Source organism: Ursus americanus, chromosome 34 (assembly GCF_024610735.1).
Source record: "Ursus americanus isolate L20-20 chromosome 34, mUrsAme1.1.p, whole genome shotgun sequence".
Classification (NCBI taxonomy): domain Eukaryota; kingdom Metazoa; phylum Chordata; class Mammalia; order Carnivora; family Ursidae; genus Ursus; species Ursus americanus.
The window spans coordinates 27,409,222-27,436,991 of NC_142160.1; the positions used below are offsets into that span (position 1 = coordinate 27,409,222).

Here is a 27,770-nt window from a genome sequence, read left to right on the forward strand (position 1 = left end):
CTCATGAAACTGTACCTTGTAAAACAGCAGAAAATATCCAATCTCCTGTCCTCACGTCGATACAAATCCATGCTGAGAATCGCAGGAAAAATGAGCAGAACCATAGCAAAATTGAATACCACTACGACAGCCGCCTAGAAGCAGAAAAAAAAAAAAAACAAACCAGTAGAGGTCACCAATATGTCTCCTCCCAGTCAGAGGACTGCTCTGAAAATAAAAGAGGTTTTAAACAATATCTTTCTTTCAATTCCCTACTGAAGTGTTAAAACTGGAAATAGATGTTGGAGTTTCTCATCATTTTGCTGCTCTTCCATCATTAAGAGACCATTTGACAAGAACAGGCCCCATCATTCTGATCCTTTCCATCTCTTAGAATTTCATGAACCCATGATGTACAAATACAGGAAAGAAATGAGCGTCTTGCTGGCAACCTAACCAACCCAAATCTACAAAGGCCGAATACAGAATATACTTGAGACGTTTTAATTGAAAACAAACATTCCCCTTTCAGAACATTTCTAAGAGTTTCACGCAACTCTGATTTTATATTCAGAATATTTATACGTAAAGTGGATTGGGTATATCAAAATGTCACCTTTAAAACATGAAATAAAATTTCCAACACGTCCCCTGAGGTTTTTAATAGGCACATTCCAAATAGCCTCTGGAGTAGCCTGTGGGGTGTGCGAGCACAGTAACAGAAAAGGTCAAGGAGAGTAAGGCAGAAAGAAATTCCTGTGTGTGATTATAGTATGCAGAATAAATAAGTACAGATTCAAAAGTCACTCCATAACCTAGAATAAACATGGGGCTAGATTCTGGAGTGCTTTGGCAAATCTCCTGCTGACCTAGTAAAAATTACACAATTGGGCTGTTAATAGGGGAAAGTCAACAGAGGACAGTTGAAAGGGCTCTCCCATTCAGACAGGAATGGAGAGAAGCGGCACAATGAAAAAAAAAATTCAACTGGAATGCTAAGTAACCAAGAAATCATCAGAAAAGTTTTTGAAAATTAAAAAGTCTCTGGAAGTTTTCCAAAGACCTACTTAGTTCTAAAATGTCCTCCAACTGGGTAAATGTCTCCGGGTGAGAAAAACCTGCTTATAATGGATACCTAACAGAATCAGAAGAGAACTTTGCTAAGGGCTTCTGATAATGATTGTGTATTTATGCTCAAGTGAAAGAGCAAGGCTGAGGTCTGGAAGGGTACCTTTCAATAATTAATTTCCTGTCAAGTCTACAAAACCAAAAAATCATCAAGAGTCTCCTTCTAAAAACTACTGAACCCCTCTCTTCTTAGTCTGCTTTGAAATTCCCCATCAACTGGAAATACATGAAATCTGTGAACTTAACCACTCTATTGAATGGTCTTTAAAGTCCTGCCGGATTGGCTTGTTTTAATATGAAAATCATTATTTTGACTAGAGGATTCATCTTAGAGACAAATACTTAGAAAGGGGAGGATGCGGAGCTGGGTACTGGAGACACAGAGAGAAGTAAGACAAAAACCCTGTTCTCAAGGACCAACACAGCCAGACCCATAAACAAACTACAATTCAGGCTAATCAATGTAGTAATAAAAGTTTGCGCGGTGTTCCAGAGCAGCCCAGAGGGGGAAGAGTACCCAGGTGGGGGTGTGGGGGGGGGAGGGAGGAAGGTGGTCAAGGCAGGTGCTCAGGGAGGTGCAGAAGACAAAAACAGGACTCTGGTGGGGCCAGGGAGGATGTGCCACGTGAAGGAACTTGACAAGCTGTGTCTGAGAGGGAGACCTAGAATTCTGTTGGGGGCGGAGAAAGGGGGAGTCATGGGAGACCAGGTAGTTAATACATGATTCATTGATCCCACAGCCACCAGGACAGCCATCATCACTGTTGACACTAATACCTAACAGACTCCAAAGCGGAAAAGGATGGGCACCCGCCTGTGGTTACTGAGTAAATCGAATTCAAACCCAGGCTTGATGTCAAAGCCCTCAGCCTGACTGAGACCTGGGAGTTCTTGTCACCTGGCCACCTCCTGAGGGGATGGACACGGGCTGGGTCGGGGCTCCTGACCAATGTAACCACAGGCGTGCTGGCAGCGATGGGTCTGATTCTCAGGAGATTTTTCAAGAAAATTTAATCCTGGAAGTGGAATCCTTTCAGCTTTTCTTTCTATTATAGGAATGTTTAGAATTCGGGGGTGGGATGCAGACGAACATTCCCGGGCACCTCACTCTGGACAACAGGTCCCGAGGATGAGGAACTCAAGTGGCCCCAGTGCTCTGGAAGGAACAGCCCCGAGGCTTCCACGGTGGCTGGGGGACGCGTCTGACATCAGCTTTAACCCCCGGAGGCATCCGTGGAGGACGTGAAGAACCCCTAGACTCGAAGTGTAGCATCTTGTCCACGCTCACCGTCAAGGGGCATATTGCACACACAGGGAGAACATATTCTGACACGAAAATGGCACAACTTCAACGTCCCATTCAAGGGCACCCAAACAGTAAAAACCAACAAGCGGCAAGGACCTCTCAGCAAGGGACCAGTGTCACTGCTGGCACAAAGGGGGGTTTAAGACCTTGTAAGAAAATCTGAAAAGATGACAGGGATGATTTGCACTGTCAATCAATTCTAATTACTGTGCTTGAAGGAAATGTCCCCATCCTCTGTGTTCCCCCCACCCAGCGGAATATCCATGGGGCCCTGCTGAGACACTTGCAGAGCACAGGGACAACTGACCCTGCCCAGAGGGCCCTCATCTAGACCTCCTTACTGTGTGGAACAATACGGCATTCCGTTCTGGGAGCTTCCATTGAGGAACAAACATCATTCAGTTACCAGCAAAGCCCCAGTGCAGGGCATTGGTTCCCCAAGAATTAGATGGTGCCCCTGCTTTCTGGTATGGAGGTGGCATTTGGACAGATGGATGGAGATTGACAAGGAAGTCTAAGATGGTTTCTTTGGGAGGAAAAAAGGCCTATTTATTTTGGTAAAGTTAGATAATTGGAAAAGTTCCGCAAAGAAAAATCCTAAATTAATATGGATTTATTACTGGACAGAAGCGCTGTGGGTCTCTTTCTTTTGAGGCTTAATCTATGGCACCCTGGAAACACCAACACAAACAGATACCCAGAGGCACAGCTTCACACAGTTCACTAAAGGAAAGAGAAGCTGCATCACGATTGACTTTGAACGTCAATATATTTAAAAGGAAACCAGGGTAAATTTCTGATGACTACTGCAGAAATCATGGCACATTCTCTCTCTTCTTACATTTTCTTTTTTTTCCTTTCCTTTTCCTTGGTTTTGTTAGTTTTTTTTTTTTTTTTTTGATAGACAATGAGCCAGTATTATGGGAAGCCAGTCTTTAATAAATGAGGACTCCTGGAAGTCCTCAATTTTCTAAAGTGGTACCCCAGGGGCTTGGAATAGAAATGCAAAACCCACAGTACTTATTTCGTCTCGGTAAGGTGCTTACCTTGGGAGAACTTTAGCGTACTGGATTTTCTAAAAGGCGTAAGGAAAACTCATGTAGCTTTTCAGACCACCACACCATAGGATATCATTAAAGGAGAGTATGCCTTGATGAATCATCAGTGTGTACTGAGAGAGGAGAGGAGAAAATGAGAGAGAGAGACAAGAAGAGATGAAGGAGAAATAAAGAGCAGCGAGAAAAAGGCAAGTGGAAAAGGAGAGAGGCGGGAGAGGGCCCCACTGTTGGAGGAGGGGGACAATTTCTCAACACCGGCATCTGCGGTATGAATGTGCAGCAAGAGCGGGAGACCACAGGTGGGTGTGCAGATGCCCGTGCAAAAAGGCATTCCGGAACTGCGCCTGTACCGGTACTTCAGCGGGCACCTCTCACTTATCTTCCCCATCTCTGAGCAGTTCAGCAGTTAAATGGATATAGTTTCATTTCCCTGCACTTCAGTTGTTGAACTTTATTCATCAATTCACTTAATACTTCTACTTTTAGATATTTCAATAAACCCTTCATTATTTTCATTTTTTAGTATTTTTCTTTTGGGGGGTGGTGGTGGTCGCAGCGACTGGCACAAAAATCTTTTCTCATGTTCTATCTTACACTAAATGTTAAGTAAGTCTAGTGTCCCAAACAGAGCTGGGTCATTAGCTGCTCCGGTCTTCATCAGCCATTGGTGAAATGAAATTCAAACGTGAAGACTCCAAAGGAGCCACGCGTGTTGACGAAAGAAGAAAGAGAAGCCTAATTTGTGATTTGTCGGTTTCTCTTCCTGGTCACAATCACCTTTTGGTGATTAACAAGAGTAAGCTGTAGGAAGAAGCAGGATGTAACAACAGCTTACAAAGTGACACCAAGGGGCGCCTGGGTGGCTCAGTGGGATAAGCAACCCCAGCTCTTGGTTTTGGCTCAGGTGATGAGGTCAGGGTCGTGAAATGAGGCTCCACGCTGGGTGTAGAGCCCGCTTAAGATTCTCTCTCTCCTTCTCCCTCTGCCCCTGCCCCCTCCCTCTCAAAAAAAAAAAAAAAAGTGACACCAAAAGTAGTTTCCCTTAAAAACCTGGCCATCTCATAAATTACACATCACACTGTAAGAGAAAAGGAAAGGGGGGGGAGCCACCGCTCCTCTTCTGGAAAAGAGCTGAAACTGTAAAATTTGAATTTAATTCATAAAACTTCAATAACATCTTTGCGATACCAAAACCTGAAACCATTTGGGGCTTATGAAGCCCACATCCCAAACTGGTCAGTTAGCTTTCCTCATCTGCTGTACTGGCCGATTTTAGGATTCCTTTGAGTTTCAAGCAGCTGCAGAAGCCACGCCAGCGCTCCAGGCCGAGCACAGAATGGACCAGAGCTGGGTCCCCAGCCTAGGGAGCTCTCCATTCTTCCCGTTCATGTAAGCTGGCTCTCTGTGCAAAAAAAAAATATCTTGGTGGCCTCTAGGTGCGGAAGGGCCTGGTTTGGGAAGAGAGAGCAGAACAATGCAGGAGCCAAAGTGCTGTGCAGAAGGAAAGCAGAAGAATTTGACTTTTCTTGTGTTGCCTGAGAGGGGAGTAGGAGACCAGAAGAAGAAGGAAGGGATGGAAGAGACTATGGAGGAACTAAAGAAGGAGGTGGCAAGCGAGGGCCCACCAACAAACGCCCTGCAGGCAGCGAATGGCCAATACATCGGCACGGAGGAAGCTGATGCGGCGGACCCTCGAACACCACAGGTTTGAGCTGCACAGGCCCACTTAGAGGCTGTTTCCAATAAATACAGTGCAGCACTCTGAAAGTATTTTCTCTTCCTTATGATTTTAATAACATTTTCCCCCAGCTTACTTTGTTGTAAGAATACAGTTTATAACACATGTAGCATAGAAACTATCTGTTAATTGACTGTTTATGTTTTCAGTAAGGCTTCCGGTCAACAGCTGCTATTAGTGGGTAAGTTTTGGGGGAGTCCAAAGTTATATGAAGATCTGACTGTGCAGATGGGGTGTCAGCATCCCCAAACCCCACGCTACTCAAGGGTCAGCCGTACTCAGTTGTAAGTTATCGCTTAGCCTGGTCTATACTGCAACTTCTTCCTGTTGGTGAATGAGGTCTGCTCTGTACAACTGCCTTGTGTTGGGGCTGCTTTAGGGAAAGAGAGAGGGTGGGTGCTGAGGCTGAGGTGGTCAAGTGGCAAGGGGATTAAGCACAGAAACCAAGTGGGATTTAGAAGCAGGGACAGCCAAGAGCTGACTGCACTGTGGATGACACCAGAGGACTTCTGGCTACCTGGAACAGGGGCTTCTCAGCATCCTACACGGAGTGGCCCTGGTGTCATTTTAGTCTAACTATGTAGGGAAGGGCCACTCCCTAAAGCACCAAGTCATGGGGATACCCAGGCCCCAGGCATCTGGGCTCTAGGACTGAAAGGGGGGGAAGAGCCCTGGGATGTATTTTAGAGAGCATGTCAGGGTTGCTGCTTCCATCCAGAAGAGCCCCAGATGCGGACCTGCCACTTGTCTCCACGGCAACAGTACCGTAAGCACGTTAGTGGAGAATGGGAGACGGGACGCTCGGCATCCACGCGGGGCTCGCCCCAGATGTCATCACTGCAAACTCACCTGGAGGGAGAAGGCTCGCAGGGCGGGAATGGGGATCAGTGCGGCCATAAAGAAGGCTGTGACATTGCTGATGGACGTGAGGGCCACACTGGCTCCCGTACGCTTGAGGCATTCTCCAGTCCTGTCCTGAGGATGAGAAACCACAGTGCTGAGAACTGCACAGCACAGGGTCCCCCCAGATCACAGATCGTGCCAGCAGTTCAAATACACGACAGTGAGACAACAGGTAGTTTATCACGCTGACATCACGGTCTAAGAAAGGGCTCTCTGCCCACCCCCTGACACTGGCATCGAACACATTTTCACGACTATCCCCGCAGTCCTGCTACCCCCACGACGATCCCCGTTGTTCCTGGCTACCACATCCAAAGCACAGAGCTGCAAGACAGTGACGGAAGTAAATTTTTAAGATTAAAAAGGTGTGTGTTGAGGGGATAGGGCAGATGGGGACAAAGTGACCAAAAAACCCAACGAAAAAACCCAGAAAAGAAAATATGGGCTTTGGAATAAGTGTTCTGAGATCCTTCTGATTTCTTTTACTTATTTAGAGCCAGTAACACGTCATTGACTTGGGACTAAAATATTTACTAGGCCAGATTAAAGAAAATTAAAGGAGAAATACTCAAGAACAGAAGGGATTTGGGCTGGCCCCAAAGCTTTCTTCTTTTGTTTTTCTATTACCTCAAAAGGGATTCTTTTATTCTGTCCTGTCTCACTAAATGCATGTGCCAGAAGGAAAACATCGTCCACACCAACGCCAAGAGCAAGAAACGGCAAAACCTGCAGCGAACACAAAGGGCAGCACATTAGACACGTAAGGTCCAATTCGGATCATTCTAGAGCCATTGAGAACATCGCCCCTAGCAGCTAACCCAAGGAGAGCTTACGTTAGCTCACTGTGAAGAATCTAGTTCTGAGGGTTAAAATTCCCCAGATCTAGCCATTTTAGCTCATAGGAGGCCTTGTCCATTTCTATTTTTAAGCTCCACTATTTTTTTTTAAGCCTATAAATGAGAAGGAAGCTAACTCATCAAAAGCAGTGGTTCTCAGAGCATGATCCCTGGACCGGCATCATGGAGAACCAGTAATTAGAAACTCTGGGGGAGGGACCAGCAGTGGGAGGTGTCAGCAGCCCTCCAGGTGACTCTACTGCACACTCAAGTTGGAGAACCGTGGCTCTAATGAATGGTCTTCACTGCACTGATAAGTGAAGCCTCTCTACCATCAACAAGCCCGTGCAGATCTTCCACCCACTGCTGAGCGCTCCACTTTGAGACAATACCCCCCCTGAAGTGTGATATCCTGGTGGCAAAGGCCGGAAGACCCTGTAGGTGACACGGACACATAGGAGGTCGCTGGGCCAAGCCCGGGGAGGGGTGTTTGTCAACAAACAGTGGATGGATGGCTCCTTTAGTACCTGAGTTGTTGCAGCGTTAAAGGAAATCCCGATCAATGAGCACAGGCCCAATCCTGCAGCCACTGACAGTGCAACCAACAGGACGCCAGCCAGCCCCACGGCACCCTGGGACTTGGAGCAGTCCCAGCGCAGCATGGTTAAACAGGCATAGGCAAGCTGCGAGCAGAACAACGGGGTGGGGGGCAGGTGAAGGAATGAGGAGGGGGAAACAGGGAGGGGGAGACACAAAACAAAAGCCAAACATTAGAATGTGTAAGGATTCTAATGTTTTCCCCCACCCGTCACCCCAAATCAAAAGGTAGAACTTATTAAATCCAACAACAATTTACATTACAGACATCACACGAAATGATACGGGTCAAAGATGGGCAAACCGCAAATGGGAGAAAGTGCTTTACACGACCACTTTTAAAATCGTTACGAAGCCGAGCTCTCTCTCTCTTGGATGCACGTGTGTGTTAAGAGCAGTTAAAAAGCAGGAGCGGTCATGGAAAGATAAAAACTAAAAACCAAACCAACTCTCCCTTACCCGCCCCCCAGGAGAACTGAATTGACTGTTACCATCAGTAGGTAGCCGCTGGCCACTCGGATGACACTGACATCGGAGAAGGACTTCAGGATGTCGTCCAGGGTCGTCGTGGTAAAGGAAAGCACCTGCTGAGTGGAGTTCGGAGTGACACTTTGATGAACCACCTGTGGTCACAACATAAAGTCCCAAATGGAATGAAAGCCCCAATGGGCTTCAATAGCACAGGCCTCGGGGGACGTGTCCCCTCCACTCAACCCTCACTTTTTTCTAACGCACTAAAAAGAGTTCTACATGATTCGGGTTTGAACTTGGTCTGATGCGAAATGGCCCGGGCCCAGGACAACGAAGGCCACTGTGCATCAGGTGAGAATGCGGTGCCTCGGCGAGCCAGTGTCATGACGCCCACGGCGCCGCCACATACTCTGTCCCCAACACTGCCCTTCTCTCCGCGACTGTACAACAGATCTGCGGTCCCACCAGCTCCCCCCTAGGCCAAAACAACTCATTCTTGGGGCCACTCCTCCCCCTTCGTTTGCTGGCCACTTTTAAAAGGTCACATGCAGCTCAGTAGAGGTCACAGCTTGGGAAACAAAGGCCAGCTCCTGTCACATGACCTAACCAAGGGGCCTGCAGCTGTGAACAGATTCTATGCTTTGCTAATGTTTTCCAGACACTTTTTCTTGCTAACCCAGTGTTTTTTTAAACACTGTTACGCCTTTGCTCTGGAGTTCACAGCTGGTTACTCGAAACGTCTCAGGCGTCCCAATTAGAATCAGCCATCACCTAGACATGAAGGTTTTCCATAGCCGGGAAAGGAAAAAAGTTTTCACCCTACCAGGTCCCCAAAATGACAATTTGTTTTGAAAATAGATTCTAATGAAAAAAAAAAAAAGTTTTAAAACATAGTGACAACGACGTACGTAGTAACTTAGGGGTTTGTACCCAGATTCAAAGGTGGGTGTCGGAATGCCGCCGATTTACCTCCACGTACGTCCTCTGCCAGGCCTCCAGGATGGCCGCTGCCTTGTCCTCGTTCCAGTTGATGTGTGAGACATACTCGTACCCCTTGAAGTGCTCGTACATTTGCTTGGGCGTCATTAACTGAAACATGGTCTGCAGGGCGTGGGCACTGTGACAGCGTGGCAAAGACATGACATCAGCATTCCCAGAAGTTGCTCTCACTGCTTACAATCCCGAACGCGCTCCCCACCTCACTCTCGACTATTCTCTCCTTGTACGTGAGCACATGTTTCCATTAAACGGGACCTGGATGGTTATTTTATTTAATAGATGGATGTACCATATTAAAGGTGTAACCTTACACACCTTTTACAGATACACCCCAAAATTAAATTAATAAGCAATTTCCTTTCTCAGTTTCTATTCAGTGAAACAGGAAGGCTAGGGGAGTAGATAGCTTGACCAGATACGCTGGGCTCGGCACTGCACGCTCGCCTGTGCAGAAATCCCAGCCGACGGATCTCCCGAGGGAGATGTCAGACGGAGAGCCCGACGCTTGACCGAGCGGAGTCGCAAGTCCACCGCACAGAGGAGAATTCTCGTTCGGCCGTCAGGTGTTGGTCAGTCTGCGACAGTGCTTAGCTCATACCACAGCACCCTACTTGCTATGACCACTGTTGTCGGCCCGCTTTACACTTGCCCCCATTTTCTACATCATAGATCTTCTAAAATCCTACAGTCACTAACTACGGTCCCGATGAAAACAACAAATCCCCTCTTGAAAAATTCCCCACATGGTGGTTTTTCGAGCTGGTCTGGTCCACTAATATTTCCTAATATTCGATTACACCAGACGGCTCGCTAGGATAACAGCTAAGTATTAGTACAAGTACACTTGCGGACAGCAGGAGGAAAGGAAAGGACAAGAATAGATGGCTTGGATTTTCCCTCCATGTGCTGGATTACCTGACCAGCTTCCCAGTGCTGTTCTTGACCGTGCCACCCACAATCAGCTCCTCCTGCCAGTGCATATACTTTCTGGATAATCCATGGCATCCACCACTCAAAACAAGGGCCACATCAAGAGGCTAAAATAAAAAGACAGCCACATAATTACGGGAATTAGTAGGCAGGTCACATGCCTTGTTAAAATCCAGTGCATTAAGGGCTTGTTTGTTTCAGAGGGAACATTAATAACAAGGCTAATGAGAGGCGTACGGCAAATCTTACAGCAAAATTTAGCTCTACAAACAAACTTAGCTCCATAGACAAAAAAAGGTCGTTGAGAATCACATCTTAAAAATGAAAATAATAGGACTAGGAATGAGGGGGAGACACCAAGCTTTTCTCTCAGCCCCCAGGAGAAGAATCCACGACTGTACTCACTTTGGTTGCGTTTTTGTTGGGGGCTGTGGCGGGGCAGTCTGGATCAGCCGGGTTGAGGCAGGGCCGGTCCATGTAACCATGACCAACTTCGGCCTTATTCAGCATTTCCTCCCAGCTGTCCACTTGATAGTTTATTTTCTTTAACTCTTCCAGGAATTCCAAAGGGTCAAAGTTTGTCCACTGCAAAGGAGGCTTACCTCTGTGAAAGAAATTAGGAGGCGAGACCATGAAAAGAGGCCTCTCCAAGCCCCCGAGCCTGCGCAGGTCCTATACACTGAGTCCCAGTCGCACGAGGCTCTCTGGGAGGGCTGCAACACTGGGACCCCGCACAGAAAACAAGCGCTCCTTTCCCGGGGATCTGTACGCACACCCGCGTCAGGAAAATACTTCATGAATGGAAATGGCCCGCAGAGAGCTTGTACATTAATGAAGAGATCAAGGACTCGTTACTGGCTGATATGTCCTCTTTAATACCTGAAATCAAAATTTGCTGAAGGGTGCTTCTAAGCAGAAGACGGAGATCCAAAATTAAGGGGGGAGGGAGGGGAAAGAAGAGGGAATCACAACGTCAAATTAGCACTTGCCAGCCTAATAAATGCTTTGTAAATGTCATCAATCAAAATATTTGATCTCCATTACCTTCAATAATCCCATACGTATGAGCTCTCTCTGACAGCCTGGCCGTCGACCCCGCAAGCCCCTGCTGCCTCTGCCATCACCACCATCAAGGCCACTTCCCCCCACACTCACTTTTGAATTTGTGCTGTTGACAGACCAGAAAGGCTTTTGGCTGCCTGTTATGTGGTTCAAACCACACTGTAGCTGCTTAACCAGGCTGAAGTCATTATTCAGACTCTCCCAACCAGAAAACACAAAACCCCTTATTTCCCATCTAAAACTGTACACTGAGGGTCAGGGTATGGCCACTGCAAATTGCTTCTGCAGATATGTGTAAGCTAGGACAGAAACAATAACCCAAGCACGAACTCTTGCATAATTAACTGAAAATGTCTATACTGATTACTAATTATTCCTTAAATGATGTGGTGTCTATAATATCCATCTGCTAAACTGTGAAGCATCCCCTACCATGGCCTTCAAAGACAGTGGATTCCCCCCTTAAGTGTCATTAATGTGATCCAAAGAAAGGTTCGTATTTTACTCTGCAGGAGGACCTTGAGCTTTAACTCAGTATATTTAATTCTGACATGTACGCACTAATAAATTCTCTCTCCTTAGAAAATAACTCAAACCTATGGCAGTGCTTGGTCAGCAAAACGGTACACATTTCATTAAAGAGTTAAAAATCATACATACGCTGAAAGAATTTGCATTTTATTTGCATATAAATAGGGTGGTAAAAGTGAATGAAATTTAATGGTGCCTTCAGAACTTTTTTTTGAAAGGAGGAAAAACATTCTGCTGTCGTCCCCTCTCCCCCAACTATTCACTCAAAAAATGCCCGTGGAATTTCAATGTTTTTATTTCTTGTTCAAAACTGAAATAGAATAAACAATGATCAAGTAGCATCCAAAACATTCTAAAGTTTAGAAATCACAGACATCAGAACACAAGCTCACACACTTACAGTAGGTATGCTGTCCCAGACTGTAACTTTGCCCCTTCCCAGAAGCAGTCCAAAGGCGTAATAATTAAACAAGGGTAAAGATATTCTATTATCTGTCAAAGTTAAAAAGAACAAGCCACGTGTTAGGCTAATGCATACCATGGAGGAATTTTTGAGAATTTCTTGCAAAAAAAAAAAAAAGAAAGAAAGAAAGAAAATACACCTGATCCATGTAACCTGTTTCTGTGATAAGTTCTCCGGATTTGTAACACAAATGTTCCAATTTCCACTGCCTAGTAAAATAGAAAGCAGAGACAAACATTCTCATTGCATAAGGAAATCAGTGCAAAATCGGAAGTATAGAACATATAGTGAGAACTGCAGTTCGATCACTTTTAAGTGTCTGTCAAAACGAGCACAACTTTTGCCAACTAAAGACTCAACAAGCTTGCTTTAATGAATAGATAATATGCAATTGTAATTAACATGTGGGTATTTATGTAAATGAATGCTACCAAAGTACTTGAAAAGTCTTGTTTTCTTAAGTGTTCTCCCAATAATCTTGTTTACACCATTAATCTGCTTTTCTACATACATTGAACAACTTCAGGGAAGATAATTCAGAGTTGAATTATCACAAATTTAAAATAAGTGGAGACTAATTAGTAAGGTTTGTAATATATTAACATATATTCAGGTGGGAAAATACTACTTTTTTTTTTTTTTTTTACTGGCAGTTAATGTCCTTATTAACAGATAGTGTTCAAAATGAATTCTACCCTCAACCATGAATGCTGTAAACAACACTGCCAGGTAGACAGATTTCCTTCTTTACAGTCTTTTATTCTTGTTCTATAGAAATGATATTAAATATATGATCAACAATTAGCTCTATTATCTATCACCTATCTACTATTACAGAGTTCCGTCATCTCTAGAAAAATGCTCTGTAAGCCCATGCCTTTCCAAGTGTATCAGGGAGATAAACTTAACTTGAAAAAAGAGGAAATTTGAAAAGGGCGGGGATGGGAAAACCAGGCGAAGAAAAAAAAATGTTTTTAAGGCTCTCTAATCTGCTCTATTTTATTGGTCAGCCTTCTTTTTTTTGTATTGGTCACCCAAAGGAATGTTCTGGACTTAGCCCATGTCCCTGTGGAACCTTCACATCTATCCCTCAGGGTCCCCAGTGAAATGCCACGCCTTCCCACGAGGCTTTTTTTGCCCAGTGCTACTGAAAATCACCGCTTTCTCCTGAATTCCAGGACTCTGCTGGTCCAATCTGCTTGACACCTGGAGCAGCTGGGCCGGGCAGTGCCTGTGCCTTTGTATGTGCCCGTCTGTACTGATGTCTTCCCTCTTCCTAACTAGACCGTCAGCTCCTGAGTGCAGGGCTCAAGTTATAAATCCATCCTTCCACCCACTCATCCACCCACCCACCCATCTACTCGTGCGTCGACGTATGTGTTCATACTGAATTCTGCAGTGAACTCATTTACGCTTCCTTGAGAAGGGCATGGCTGTGCATTAGAAAAATCCCTGTCTTGGAGCCAGAAGAAAGGGTTTGAAACCTGGCTCTAATGTTTAATAATTGTATGAACTTGGACAAATGCTCTAATTGATCTAATTCCTGGTTTTCTCGCCTAAAAAATGAGATGGGTTGAACTAGATATTCTTTAAAGCTCATTCCAATGCATAAATGTTCTCTGGTTCCATCTCAGATAAAGAGTATAATTTTATGGTACAGACACATCTTCTGAAGTGCGTAAGTGACAAGTCCCTTCAAGATAGGGTCCCATTATGTTAAAAATGGGTCAGCATGCTTACAGTGGCCCTGGAATGCCCATTTCCAGGTTCGTTACAGGGCCTCCACAAATTAACTGCACTGGGTAGCTGCTTCCTCTACAGAATGGGAGAGATGTGCTGATCGGAGTAGGGTGTGCTCTCTGGTCAAGTCTACCTGATGAAAATGCTAGAATATCTCCTTACGCTTTCCCTTTCATCCATTACATGTATCGCATTTTGTTCTCAGAACCTCCTGAGGATGGTAGACCAGACGTAATCATGAGGAAACAAGAGCATGTGACTCATGCTGGACTCTAGGGCTCTGTCTCCAGTGAGATGGGTCTTAGAGCCAATCCAGTTAAGACCATGGAGAGTGGAGGTAACTGTAGCAGGAACAAGGACAGATTTTCCTTTTATTCTCTACCCTCATTCTCCCTGGCCTCTGAATATGTCTACAGTGCCACTTACTCACTTCTCCTGTGAAAAACTATATCATCAACCACTCAGTTAAAAGGTGCTTCAGAGGGGATGCCTGGATGGCTCAGTCGGTTAAGCGTCCGACTCCTGGTTTTGGCTCAAGTCATGATCTCATGGGTTGTGGGATCGAGCCCTCCATCAGGCTCCACGCTCAGTGTGGGGTCTGCTTGGGATTCTCTGTCTCTCCCTCTCCCTCTGCCCCTACCCCCCGCTTGTGCTCTCTCTCTAAAATAAATTTAAAAATTTAAAAAATTAAAAAAAAAAAGAGGTGCTTAAAAAGCCTTGGTGAGGGACAAGATGGGATTAGGTAAATGCCAACTCACCCTGAAAACAGGGTTTAGTGATAGTCATCTCAATAGTTCAGGGAGAAGACCCAGTTCAAATTTACAATCTAGGCAGTTGGTCACATCAACAGACCCCCAGTGCCCACCCTGATCGAAACGCTGGGGTGCAAGGACGGACAAGAGATGTGGTCCCTGCCCCGAACAGCTCACTGTTGAAATAGAAAAGAAAAAGGGCTGTCAGTTTTTATCTGAACTCTTGTATGTTTTTACTATACCCACAGCATTGTTAAATTAGCTGTGAAGCTAAAGGGTGATATTTTGTGAAGCTGTGTATGATTCCTGTCAGTAAGAATTCACCAGAGTGGCTCAACCTGCTATATGCTTTGTAACACAGACCAACTGTCAATAACTGTGGGGGATACAAAGTAACCAGAAGTAAGTTCTTCCTTCGTCTTTTCCCATTCTTTTTAAGTTGACTAAAGGCAATTCCAATTGTAACTGCTCCAAAAATATCTTAAGCGCTGAAACATCTTCAGAATGGGTGTATACCCCCCAGATGGCTGCCTGAAGGATCATGCTCATTTTGGGTACATAGTGCCAAGACACTTACTGAAAATACTTTATCATGTATTTGATTTGTTACCAAACTCTAGAAACAAATATCAAGATTTTTTTTTTTAAATCACTTCATTACACAACTATTTGAACTAACACTTAAGCATATTTCCAGGGCAACGTAACTTACTAAAACCAGCAGCTTCTTCCACCAACTCACCTGTTATACATATATACATGGACTCGGCTGGCCTGGAGCGCTGAGTCCAGGTGTTGTCGGAGAGCTTCCGTGGTCAGGACGTTAGCACCTTCTTCTTTTGGGGTCTGAATCATGAGTTGAGGATTAAACATAGCCTCTTCTCCAATCTTCTGGCGAGTATAATTTAATTCACGACTTACTCGTCCACCAACTGACAAACATGTACAGGTTTCAATTAGAACAGCAACATCCCCACAAATTCACGTTCTGTTATCTCACTAAGAGGGGCAGGATGCATGATAAACCATCTCTGGTCATCAAAACGTATGATTGATGTTTGGGGGGGTTAACATTCACTTTATTATTATGGGCAATGTTCATTTCACCAATAAAAAATATATAAAATATTCACTAAACCCATGAACTGTCCTGCCCATTGCATATGCAAACCTAATGCATACGTGCTTTGCGCGCCTTCTAACTAATACACCATATGTATAAAGGGGGAGGGGGAAGGAAAACTTGAGACACCTTTTCCTTGCAGACCAGACCAAATACCCCTGTTACAATTTCTTTCACTTGTGTAAACAATGTGGCCCTGCAGCACAGTTCAAGATAAATGGCTTCAATTTACACTCTTCTCCTAAATAATCTAGCAAAGGTAACAAGGAAATGTTTCTCCCTGTTGAAAAAGAAACAAGGAAAGGTGGCAAATGTGTGTTCAGCACAAAACTTGCCAGGAGAAGATAAATAATGTGATTCACATCAGATGTACTTGAGAGGAAGCAAATCTATCAGCCAGGGCCCGGGCGGCCCGTCTCTGGGTCCTGGCTGCATCAGACTCACCTGGTCAGCACCCTGGAAACACAAGTTCCAGGTTCTGAGCTGCCCGTGAGCAGGCAGCCTGTGTTCCAGGAGCTCCCCACATGATTCTGAAGCTGCTGCTGAGGCCAGGGCCCCTGCCCAGTACCAACCAGCTCTCCAGCAGGCTGGCCACAGGCCAGGGCAACAAGGTACAAGGCACATTGCTACTGCAAACTGCTTTTTTGTCTTCTTTCCCAGGTCCTACATTATATTTCAATTATGGTTTTAGAATGAGCCAAGCTCAGAATGCTGCCACCTGGCTGGGAGGTATGGGGGTGATGAAGTTCAGGTGAGGTTCAGTGGGGTGGAGTCTGGAGCGGACGACCAAGAAAGAATTCTTGAGGCGTCTTTGGTGCAAAATTGGTGGTTTATTAAAGCACAGGGACAGGAGCCGTGGGCAGAAAGAGCTGCTGCCCCAGGGTTGTGAGGAATGGCCTATTTAATACCCTCAAGTGGGGAGGGGGCTAGGGATAGCGTAAGTCTCTAAGGAATTTTGGAAGCAAGGTCTCCAGGACCTTGAGGGGGCTAGCTTCCCAACAGGGTAGCTGTGTGGGGATACGGTTGACAAGAGGGTGCTTCGATCCAATAGGGTCACAGAGAAGGGGCTGTTCAGGAAGGGGCCAGGAGGCAAGCAGAGAGAGACTCCTAGAACAGCTCCCCCCACTCTTCTCCCCCTCCCTACACACATACTCTTAAGGCTAGCTGATGACTGAACAGTGAGTCTGAACAGTTCCTGAAGTCCCTGGTAAGTTGCATGTTTACTGAAATACAGGCCTTCAGCTGCAGTGCAGAAAGACCCTTCAACAATCATCCTCAGCTTTCCCACGAGGAGGAATCCTTTTTCTTCAAATTTAGTATTCAAGGACATAAACATTTGGTTTGGGCAAGTAAGTAAGTACTGGGAACAGCGGGTTGTTTAGTTCTCTTGGCATATTTTATAAACAAGGGGGCAGGCTAAAAAGCAAATAATGCCCTCATTAGGAAAGCTAGTCCAGATTCACAGACTGGCAGGATCATCTGTGCGGGTCCACGCAGATGGCCAAGGCCACTGCGGAATACTGTGAGGTGAGGCCCAACATACTGTGGGGTGTGTCAAAGAGGAGGAGAAACGGTGGGGGACGGGCAAGGGGGGGCAGAGAGGGGGAAATTATCAATCAGTTACAGAAAGTATTATGACTCCTTGCGCAGAAAACTTTGACAGATGCCCTGGGGAATTGCTGAGGGCCCTGAGACCAATTCGAAGTTAAAGAAAGACCACAGGAAAACATAGGAAACTTGCAACAAAGGATAAATTTACATGAAGTCACAGGCCTTTTCAGGACGCTCTTCTAAAGCTGCCTGCAGGCAGGGTCTGGCTCCTTCTGGCAGGAATCACAATGCATTATTTCAACCAATTAACTAGTGAACTGAATTAGACTCAATCCACATTCTCTGGAGATAAAAAGGCTGTTTGAGGCTAAAAAGCCAATTATTAGTCCAGAGGTCACTTCTGAAAAGCTACAGAGCTCCAAGCCAAGGAGCTCCAAATAGCCTTTTCGGAAAAAAAGCTGAACTCCTTTTTCACTGGCTATATGACATCAATGCCCCACACCTATAAATCACTTATATTTCCACCCGCTCCTCCAGCATTGGCAGAGCACGTGATCCCTCCTTCTGCTTACAAAGTCCTACTTCCTTTTATCTCTCCTGAAGCTTAAGACTTCAGGTGAATTAAAACCATGAGGTAAAAACAAAGTGGGACCACAGACACCCCCACCCTCCTCTCCCCTGCCTTAGAGCAGCTGCCTGTGACTGTAACCGGAAAAGGTGAAGACCCAAGAGAGGAGTGCATACAAAAATAAAGATCACATACAAGGTTCATGCTCCTGAAAAGAACTTTCTACACTCTTGCAGACCAACCTCACAACAGATCAATTATTTTATTACAGGGGTTTTCAGAAAGGATGCTATTTCCTACAAGATATGAAATGTACCTCAGGGGCTATACAGTGTCACTTTTTAGATGGTTTAAGATGTATATTTAAGTAAATGGATGTATTCTAATAAAGGTGTGTGTGTGTCACGTCTCTGGAATTGAAAATCTTTTTGTTCGTTCATCTCTTTGCTCTAGAGATAAATTTAATATTTTGCTAACATGACAACCAGTTTCAACCAACACAAGACTATCATCATAGGTAGAGCAATGAGAGCTGACCCTGAATTCTAAAGTGACCTCAACCACCTACGCTGTATCCTACTTTTGAGTACTGTTAAATTCAACTCCTTTTTCCATATTACGTGGCTACATTTTATTTAACATTTCATCTTATATTTAACCAAATATGAATGTTTTTGCAAAATTATTCAGTAACTTTAAAAAAGTTTAACATCCACTTTACTTGACAAATAGCCGTAACATGATTCATTCATCTGGCGAGCCTATGAAGGTGCCTGTTGTGTGCTGAACAGTGGGGTGTTATGGTGGGTGAGACCAGCGTGTTCTCTGCTCCAAAAGGCTCACTGGCCAGTGAAGCACACAGGCAACAGACAAACACATCGGTAAGCTAATCTCATGGCATGACAAGTGCCACAGAAGAAATAAAGATGGTGATGCCACATGAGTCACTGGGAGGTGGGTCACTTCAAATGGAGTGGCCTAAATGGAAGTAACATTTAGGCTGCCTTTGAAGAGCTGGGGGAACAGTGCTTGGGGCAGAGGAACCAGCAACCGTAAAGCCCTCCTGTTTGGCTTGCTACAGGAAGAGAAAGGAGGCCAGTGTGGCTGGAACCTGGTGAGACCATAATTATGTCATTCACTCAGTTGCACTGGGAGACTTAGCTCCTTCTCGGGTGTACCTGTGTCATAAACTGCCCAGCATTCATACACTCTTACATCAGTATTCACCCACGGTGCTCTGGAACAAGCTACCAGAAACAGAAACCTCTCTGGACAGAGCCATTTTATGGACTCACCTGACGTTTGCTACCCTAGCAAATGCTTATCCTAAATCACTACTGAGTGACAGCCCGGAGCCAATCTTCCTCATCAGGCGTCAGTGTGAAACTCCACCAGTAAGGAAGCCCCACAGAACCGCGTTTAAGTGCCTGAAACTACAGGTGCAGTCTGGGGGAAATGGTTTTTCCCCCTTCTGTCCCATTTTCAAGGTCAACGTCCTTCTTTATTATTTAAACAATAGTCTGTTCATGAAGTACTGCATGATTATTTTTGACTACTGAGCAGAATGAGCCACAATACTGAGTATTTGTGATGTAGATACAGGTATATACTGACAGCTGTGTGAACAGCCACTATTGCTGTATGGCAGTTTATGGATAATATTTACCCATTTCCCTTTTTGGGGTTTATTGCTATTTCTTAATTTTTCTGCATGGAACTGGTACAATTAAAGACTTCCATGTGACAAAAGGAGAAAAATACGAAAGCTACTTGGTAGGGTTCTGAATGAAAAGCAAGCTCAATACAAAAATAACATGCATATTCATCGTATTCGGAAGTCCTCTTATACTCTCTTCCTTCTTCCAAATGCAACAACTTTTAACAATAAAATAACAACCAAACTCTTTGAACAAGACTCATGAAAAATGTTAACTCAGGATCCTGGGACACAAAATAGCCTTTTAAATTTGTGTATGTTTTCCATTTCCAAAGCCATTTCACATGCATTCTTTACTTATTTATAAACATTTTGCTCAGTGCTGCTCCCCCATCAAGCTGGGGCAAGCTGGACTGGACAGTCAGGGGATGAGAACCAGGATCAGAAGGGCTGGGTTCTGAGTCACAGCTTTGAGACAAGTCCCTGACACAGTTGGGCCTCGCTAACCTTCTCTGTGAAATGGGATGAAAATGCTACTACTAACCTCATAAGGTGGTGTGAGTATTAACAACAGGCGTGAAATTTCCCAAACCCTTAACCAGGAGCTGAGCAGGCAGGCATTCATTCATCTGGTCATTTATTCATTTACCACAGGGCCTGGGGCATCACCCTTACTTTACAGAAGAGGAAAAGCAGCTGCAGTTTGGGTGACTTGCCCAAGGTCACACAGCTGCTGGAGGGGGAACCGGCCCTCAGCCGTGTGTCCAACTGTCCTGAGAGAGCCCGGTGTCTCCTGAGCACTTGTTGAGGATATGACTCCAGGAGAGCCAAATTCCACACAGCAGACTATGTCAAGCTCACAGCAGAGCTTTCAGAATGCTCAAAAGTATTACACAGGACAAACAATTGGTATTTTTTATTTAAAGGACAACAACATTGTCTCCAGAGTGTTTACCGCCACCAAGGAAATAGTGGTTTCAGTAGAGCCCCAAGGGTGGCATCGGACAGGCCCCCATTTCCTTTCTGGTCCCCAGAGAGGCCTGTCTTAGAGGAGGGCAGAAAGATGAGGGCACACAGAAAATAAGCTGTTTTATGCCTCTTTACCTGGGAATTCCCTAGAAATCTAAGGCTTAAACCAATTTTTCAAAAGAGGTGGGGTAAAAAGCATCACTTGGGCGAAGACGTTCTCGCGCAAGCTCCGCTGATCCTTTCCTCCCTAAGTCAAACCATCATGGCTTTGCAAGGTGAAGAAGGGCCGGCACAGGTGGGAAACCATTCCACCCAGGGGTCCATACCTCTGGGCCAATGCTATGCCAATCCACGGTAGACGAGATGCTCCCTTCGTGGTGCTCTCCCGCAGTGCACCCTTCCTTAGCACGGCCTCTCTGCAGAGCTTAATAAACGCCTCAGCATTCATGCAAAAAGCTTTTAGCAAAAGCTGATTGTGATCCACATAAAGGTGATCGGAGGGGCCAAACGGAGTGCTGTTCCCAGTAAATTCCTAATCCTTTCAGGGAGGCACTGCCCGCTGCCCGCTTACCTCGGCACACCAGGCGCATGCGCACACTCAGCGTGTCAGAGGAATGAATGAATGAACAGCTTCAATACAGAGCCTTGGGAACAGGCAGTCATCTGTATAAGATATTAATTCTTCCCAAAGCCTCAAAAAGTCAATCAGTCAAAACAAATGACCCTTTCAGCCTGAAAAGTACCCACTCAGAGTCCAATTAGGAAAATGGGGTCTGTGTATATGCAAGCCGAGCATTTGCATTTGATTAATCCCATGAATTATCTAACAGCCTCTAGAGAGATTTTTTTCTTCCCCTTTAGTTACTTCAGGTCCTTCTTTCAATGTTGCGATTAGTTATTGTGAGGGTGAAAAACGACAAATCTCCAAAAGGGTGTAACTGCAAAATTATTAGCACCAGCTCATTTTCTAAATTGAAAAAAATGAAGATTCAGTAATTTGGGCAATTGGCTGAAAACTCCTGAGCTGTGAGTTTTAGTCACTCTTCCAGCCATCTCTTTTATTCATGACTAGCCAACTGCTGCTTAAGCTTCTGGGCTGTTTTTCTCCTCGTGGGATTGTGCCCTTGGGTGTTGCCATGGGAAAATGCTAGAATCAGATAGCCCAAAGAGAATTTGCCTTCACGAAGTGAGCCCAGGGAGTGAAAACCACAAAAACCAGACAAGAGCAGGACACATCCCCACACCTCCCCAGGGACAGCCTGGGGGGGGGGGCGGTAAGGAGGGCGGAACTTGGTAGAAGGGGTAACAGGCCTGAGCATGCGCCCGCCACAAGCCCCCACACCAGCTGTTTGTGGTGCCATCTGTTACCGCCCAGGCTGCTTCTCTGAATGGCTTTCCCTGAAGCTGCCCGCTCACCCTGTCGGACACGATCAGGTCAGCCCAGCACTGTGCCCACCCTGGACCTGCCGCCTGCCACAGCTCCCCCCACCTGGTATTCTCTCCAGGGCCACCAGCTCCCAAGATGACCCTGCATCTGCTGGGAGACCCATTCTTCCTCGGTCACTTGCTGCTGTGGCAAATGAGGGCTGCGGTCAACCCCACCAAAGACAGGCCACACGAAGTCACAGCCCGTGGACTCAAGGATGTTCCTGGCGTCAGGCGGGACATGACGGAATGGAGCTCCGCTCTATCTATAACTGCGTACTGGCCCCCTGTGAACTGTCCCAGGTCCTGCCATGATTTCACCTGAATGCTCAAGTCCACGAGCAAGTAGATGCAAACCCAAGTCCTGTCCTTCCGCAGGAGCTGCGCAGACCTGGGAGGGTCTGACACAGAGCAGCGTGCTCAATCAGAGGCAATGCTAGACCAAAAAACAGAACCTGGGACCAAAGACAGTGTTGCAATCAAGTCCTAAGTTAAGGCCTCCTAAAGTCTTCATTGCAAAAACAAAAACCACACAACCCAACCACAACAACAAAAGCCAAGTGCTTGCACAGTGGTGGTGGGGCTCTCTACCCCAGCATTCGTACTGCTGAATTAACATTAGCCCCAGCTCCCTTCTCTCAGCTTCTGTGGGGCTGACATCACCTCTCTGCCCTGAACAGTCTTCTTGCCATTATCCAGCCTGGGCCTCTTTGCACTGGCCTCCTCCTTGAGCACGCACAGGGGAGAAGACAATGAGTCCCCACCTCCACAGGCAGCCTCCGGGGGCCCTGAGGAACATCACTCAGGCCTGCTTTATCTCCCACACCCTCACCAGGGGCTACTTTCAGGATTTTGTTGCCATCAGGATTAGCTGGATTAGGGGCTGATGCATAAGGACCCCCTGGTGCTGTGAGGAAGTTTCATCACCAGGTCAGCCTGGTGTGAACTATATTCTGTCACCACCACCACTCCTTATAGCCACCAAGTGAAAAAGGGGAGGGGACAGCAGGAGAAGTGCTTTGAGTGCAAAATGCATGAACTGGGCACAGCTATAAACTCCCCTATCATGCATTTCCAAGGGTGTGGGCCACTTAAGACTGTCCTCCTTTCAAGCAAGAGCCCTACTGAAATGGGTCTGACAGTGGCGGTAAGTGGAGTGGTAAGCAGAGCTGCCCCAGAAAAACAACACAAAGAAACTTCCAGTCCTTTGCTAAAACCAGTCAAGCAATTTGGGAAGAGAGCTGCGCTGTTGGAACCTTATATTATGGTCCTATCCCATGGTGGGGGGGGGGGGTGTTTCCCATTTATCTGAAGGAAAACAATGTGGGCAGGAGTGGGGGGTGGGTAGACAGTAAGAGGATGGTGTGAAACAGAGGAACAACTCTTAGAGCCTTTCAAAAATTCAGTGACTAAAACTTTTCCTTCCAACAAATCACTTGGCCCTTTTACCTACCCAAACCCGCATCCTGCCTGCCGCTCACGCGCGCCCTGCATGAACTAAACACGATTTCTAGAGAAAGCAATGGGATTTCTGCAAGTGTGTGAGTGCGTGCGTGCGTGTGTGCGTGCGTGCGTGTGTGTTTTAGAGAACAGTCCCTCTTGCACAGAACTGGGCTGTTCCATCAAAGCCGTATCTGTTATATTTCTGTCTTTCTCTTCTGTTTGGCGTATTCACCAACAAGAGAAAAGGAGGTAAGCTTTGGCGGCCCTGACCTGCAGCTGGAACACAATACTTTCGCACAGCCCTGCCGACCCCTGACATAAATTTTACACCGCAGCTGGCATTTACACACTCAGCATTACCATATGTATGGCCGCTCGGTGCTAATTATGCTAATCACCTGTCTAACTCGCTGCTGCGAAAAATGGTTGTATTTAGCACTCCAGTGCCTACCAATGCAGCTTACTGTGTGGCTGAAATGTACATTCAGACGGCCCTGAATGGCAAGATTTTTCCACGTTGCTGGCTACATTCAGGCCTCAGAAAAATTTATTCAAGTCAACTGGTTTCGGTCCGCAACAAAAAAGTTACGAGAAAAAAGTGAGTGTGTTCTTGCCCTAACATTCTGGATCTGCTTGCAAGCAAAATGATAAATCAATTGGTGTGGGAAACAAAAAGGGAGAGAGATTTCTTTTGGGAGCCATGTGAAACTGTAGCCTATTTAAAAAAAAAAGAAAAAAAGAAAAAAAAGGGTCATCCTATTCCCCAAATCTCTAGAAAGAGCAGTTAATAGATATTTAGCCCTAATCCCAATTCTCTCAAATTGCAGCCTTTGTTTGCAATTAAGCAAGGTATTAAACATGTGCAATTTTTTTTTCTAGACCATGTGTGGACTAAAATGATGGCACCATATTTATCATTTTTAAACTTACTGCAACCATGTATGAATCTCATGGGGAAAAAACAGGTAAGAGGAAAGAAATAATTTCTTAGGCAGCTAGGGAAAATTCTTTTATTATGCTCTCTCAGAAAACTTCTATTTAAAAAGACACTGTGTGATATTTACAACTATTTTGGGAAGTTTTCTGGTTTCTCCCCTAAAGGAGCAAAGGAAATCAGGGAATGGGGGTGGGGAGATGGGAGAATTCAAAACAGGAAAAAAAAAAACTGCTGGGGGAGGGGTAGAGCATCAAGAAGCCTACATTTTCCTTAATCTCAAAATTCCCATTTTTACCGTCACTGTTTCTAAAAGCAACGTTCTCAGGTCACTCTATAGTATGGATTTCTAAAATCGGGATAATATTATTGCAGGTTGTTTAAACAATTCCCCAAGTTCAAACTGAAATCCTATTTCCTCCTGACGCACAAAATACCTTCATAATGTTTAACATCCTAAATTAGGTAGTCTAAGGACTGCTTAGTATTATTATTGGGATGTACAGATAATGTCTAGGCACTTCAAGTTCCTCAAATCGCCTGTACCACTGTGAAAACGTGTTTTACTGGTGGGACAGCCCAAAGCGTGCAGTGACTCTCTTACCTCTCAATGATCATCATTAGTAGGTGCTTTACTAAAATCTAGAAACTGGGAGCAAACTGTCAGGCCATTTATTTTGCAAATATATCTTGGGCTGCCCCCCCTCCCCCATGCTACAAAACACCAGAGCAGCTTTGTGACCCATCTTAGGTTTAAGCACAGAAGGTGCACCAACCTAGCAGGCTTTCTCAGACCCAGGAGAGGGTGGTAAGAGAAGCTGGTCTCTCCTTGCCTTGCTTCACCCACCTTGCAATTTAACTCACAGCAGATGAAAAGGGTGGCGCTCACAGATGCTTCTAGGAAAACAACAGCTTTGTTCCTACCAGCCCCTCCCCATTCTGTTCAACATTTTATAAACTTATCTGACCCAATGAAGCAACATTACGCAAGCCACATCTTGCTCTCTTTGGCATCCCAATTCAAGTGGCTTTTGTTTGCCAGTAAAAAGTATTAATTCATCTAGGTTTTCGTAGTTCCAAATCCTGACCGTGCAGGCAAAAACCCAAACACCACGACCACTACTGCGCCACCGTAGAGCCGAGGGCTTACCTCGCTTTCCCTCCCGATCTCTCGCTCTTCTTTAACAGAAGATGGACCACCCTGCCTCATGGCACAGAGCAGTGTTTACATTGCAGTACTTGACTGTGTAATACATCTGGCATTTTTGGGCAGGATTCCTGAGCTAGGGGCCAGAAGCCCTTAAGCAATGATTTAAGGGGAAAAAAATCACGCGCATTGACTTAACAAAGCCTACTTCCAGTTCCTTTTGCTCACTTTTGTAGATGTTTCATCAATAACTGAAAACTACCTAGGCTAATAAACTGGAGAAACCTACTGTTTCTTTTCATTTATCTTAACGACAATAATCAAGCTTGTGTGGTGATACAGAGACTTGTTTCACTAGCCTCGCCTTCGCGGCCAATGGTGTTTTGGGACCCAAAGGCAGTGTGGACTATTTGTGCCAACTCACACCTGGGTTTCTAGAAATAAAGTCCTACCTCCACATTATAAATCTCTCCAACCACACACTTGTCATTCATTAGCAGGTACCTGACTGCCCACCAACGACAGTTTCCCTAACACATAGTTTTCCAACTATGCTCTAAACCCAAATGCAACAAAACAGTCATAGTCTTGAAGGGACTGGGGACAGGATGCATCTTTCCTATACCTTTCTCTGTAATAGTCAAGGGGTTTCTCAATGGCAGCATTCTATTATTTTGGAAGACGGGATTCTTTGTGTCAAACCTAAAGATACACACACGTGGAAAAACAGGTATGTAAGGGGGAAAAAACAACCCTAAATCCAGTTTAAGGGAAACAAATCCAGAAGGTGTTATCATGAAGGACCCAAATTCCGAGTTTGGAAGCAAAGAACAAGTAACAAACGTGCTTATATTTTGATGACCCTGATGATACCTGTGGAGTCAAGGAAGGGTCCCACTAAGAAAATCCCAAGGAGTTTCCTCCTTATGAACTGCTGGCAGTGCCTTCATGAGCAAAACCCTCTGCCCTCTGAGACCTCTCATGTGGATGGGCCATCCAGTGTGGCAGAGCCAGCCAAAATTTGGATAAGGAAATCTGTCCTCTTCCATGTTCCTTTTGGCTTTGGTGGGAGTTCCATCTGGGGAGAACCTGAAGTATGGTGCCTGGGTCAGAATGTCTTGGTTTACATTTCACTTACCGTCCAATTCTTCCATATTTCACACAACACATTAAACACAGGGGACCAAGACTTATTTCACAGGCCATTTGTCAATGAGTTCTAAGGCACCTCAAAAGTCCATAAAAATGCCATGACTCTTCAATAGGGGAAGTGCATCTTCTGCTGACAAGACTCCATTAAAGAGTAAGGTCCTGGAACCAACCCTTACCAAGATAAGAACCCCAAGGATGCAAATGGCAGCTTTGCATTTGGTATCTCCCACAGCTGGTTTGAAATAATACATTTTCTAATTCCCTCCTGTCAGTTTGTGATTAACCAGATTTACTACCATTTCAGATTTCACACTAGTAACTCCAGAGATCCACTGGGAGGAAATGATTAGGGCAGTTTAGGAGTAGGTGGGGGGAAAGAAGGGTGGGAGGGAGAGGAGGAGGAGAGGAAGAAGAGGTTCTGGGAGCCATGAGGAGCAAAGGAAATAGCATTATAATGAAAGAATCACACAGGTCTGGTGATTATTTAGGGATGTCTTTTTTCAAAGTAGCATCAAACCAGAGCTGAGCGAAAATACTATACTTATGCAAAACGGCCTCTATGAAATACGGTCTCCTGTATAATAATTTTAAAAAATTTCTGTATTTGTTTTAAAAGCTAAAAAGACCTTTAAAATCAAACCCCCTCCACCTTCCCTACTCCCCACCCCCATAAAATAGATTACTCTTATGGGTCTAAATCTGGGCAGACAGCTGGCATGAAGCTGGGGAAGGGGGGGTGGTGAACCAGGAAAGCAGCCCCTTCCGCTGCACAACTGTGACCGCCCCCCCCCCCCCCAAACAGGAGAAGAAGGGCAGACAAGTTACAGCTTGGCCTGAGTGGACAGAGCTCCGGGGGTCACGGGGAGGTCAGCTTTGAAGGAGAAATCCCAATGAAATATAAACACAGCATTGTGGAAACCAGACAAATCTCCCATAGCTTGTCCAGCCAGCGTTAATCTCGCCATCAGCTGTGGTGCATAATCCAAACAAACGGATCCGGCGGTTCGTACATCTGGAAGCTGTCATCTTCTGGAGCCTCCAAGCGGCAGTCCGTGTATTTGATACAGCCCATCGCCCAACCTGGCTTCTACGCTCCTTGGGAGGCTCAAGAGTGGCGGGCAGCAAAGAGACGTGGAGGATTCGGAGGGCCAGGCACCGTGGGGAGCAGGCACTGGAGGCTATTTGGTATTTTAAAGCAATTATTGTTGGGTGTTAATTTTTCAGTCATTTTTCTCCAAATATGAAGAAAAACCACAACTCCTTGCACCTGTATGTGGGTGCCCGCTGTTGCAATCTAATCAATACCTA

General features: G+C 45.5%; 1 protein-coding gene across 3 annotated transcripts in view; it reads right to left on the bottom strand.

Moving 5' to 3' along the window:
* The window catches only part of PTCH1 (patched 1), a 61,570-nt gene that overhangs the window by 25,623 nt on the left and 8,177 nt on the right, over positions 1-27,770 (bottom strand). For 2 of the 3 annotated variants that reach the window (XM_045780831.2, XM_045780833.2), the window contains exons 3-13: positions 15,236-15,425; positions 12,141-12,210; positions 11,939-12,030; positions 10,351-10,549; positions 9,931-10,052; positions 8,986-9,133; positions 8,037-8,168; positions 7,476-7,631; positions 6,740-6,838; positions 6,059-6,184; positions 16-134 (exon numbers count right to left, since the gene is read on the bottom strand). In XM_045780831.2, coding sequence (XP_045636787.2) covers positions 16-134; positions 6,059-6,184; positions 6,740-6,838; positions 7,476-7,631; positions 8,037-8,168; positions 8,986-9,133; positions 9,931-10,052; positions 10,351-10,549; positions 11,939-12,030; positions 12,141-12,210; positions 15,236-15,425 — 1,453 coding nt within the window. The remainder of the gene's footprint in view (positions 1-15; positions 135-6,058; positions 6,185-6,739; positions 6,839-7,475; positions 7,632-8,036; positions 8,169-8,985; positions 9,134-9,930; positions 10,053-10,350; positions 10,550-11,938; positions 12,031-12,140; positions 12,211-15,235; positions 15,426-27,770) is intronic. The other variant, XM_045780832.2, reaches the window with a different exon arrangement.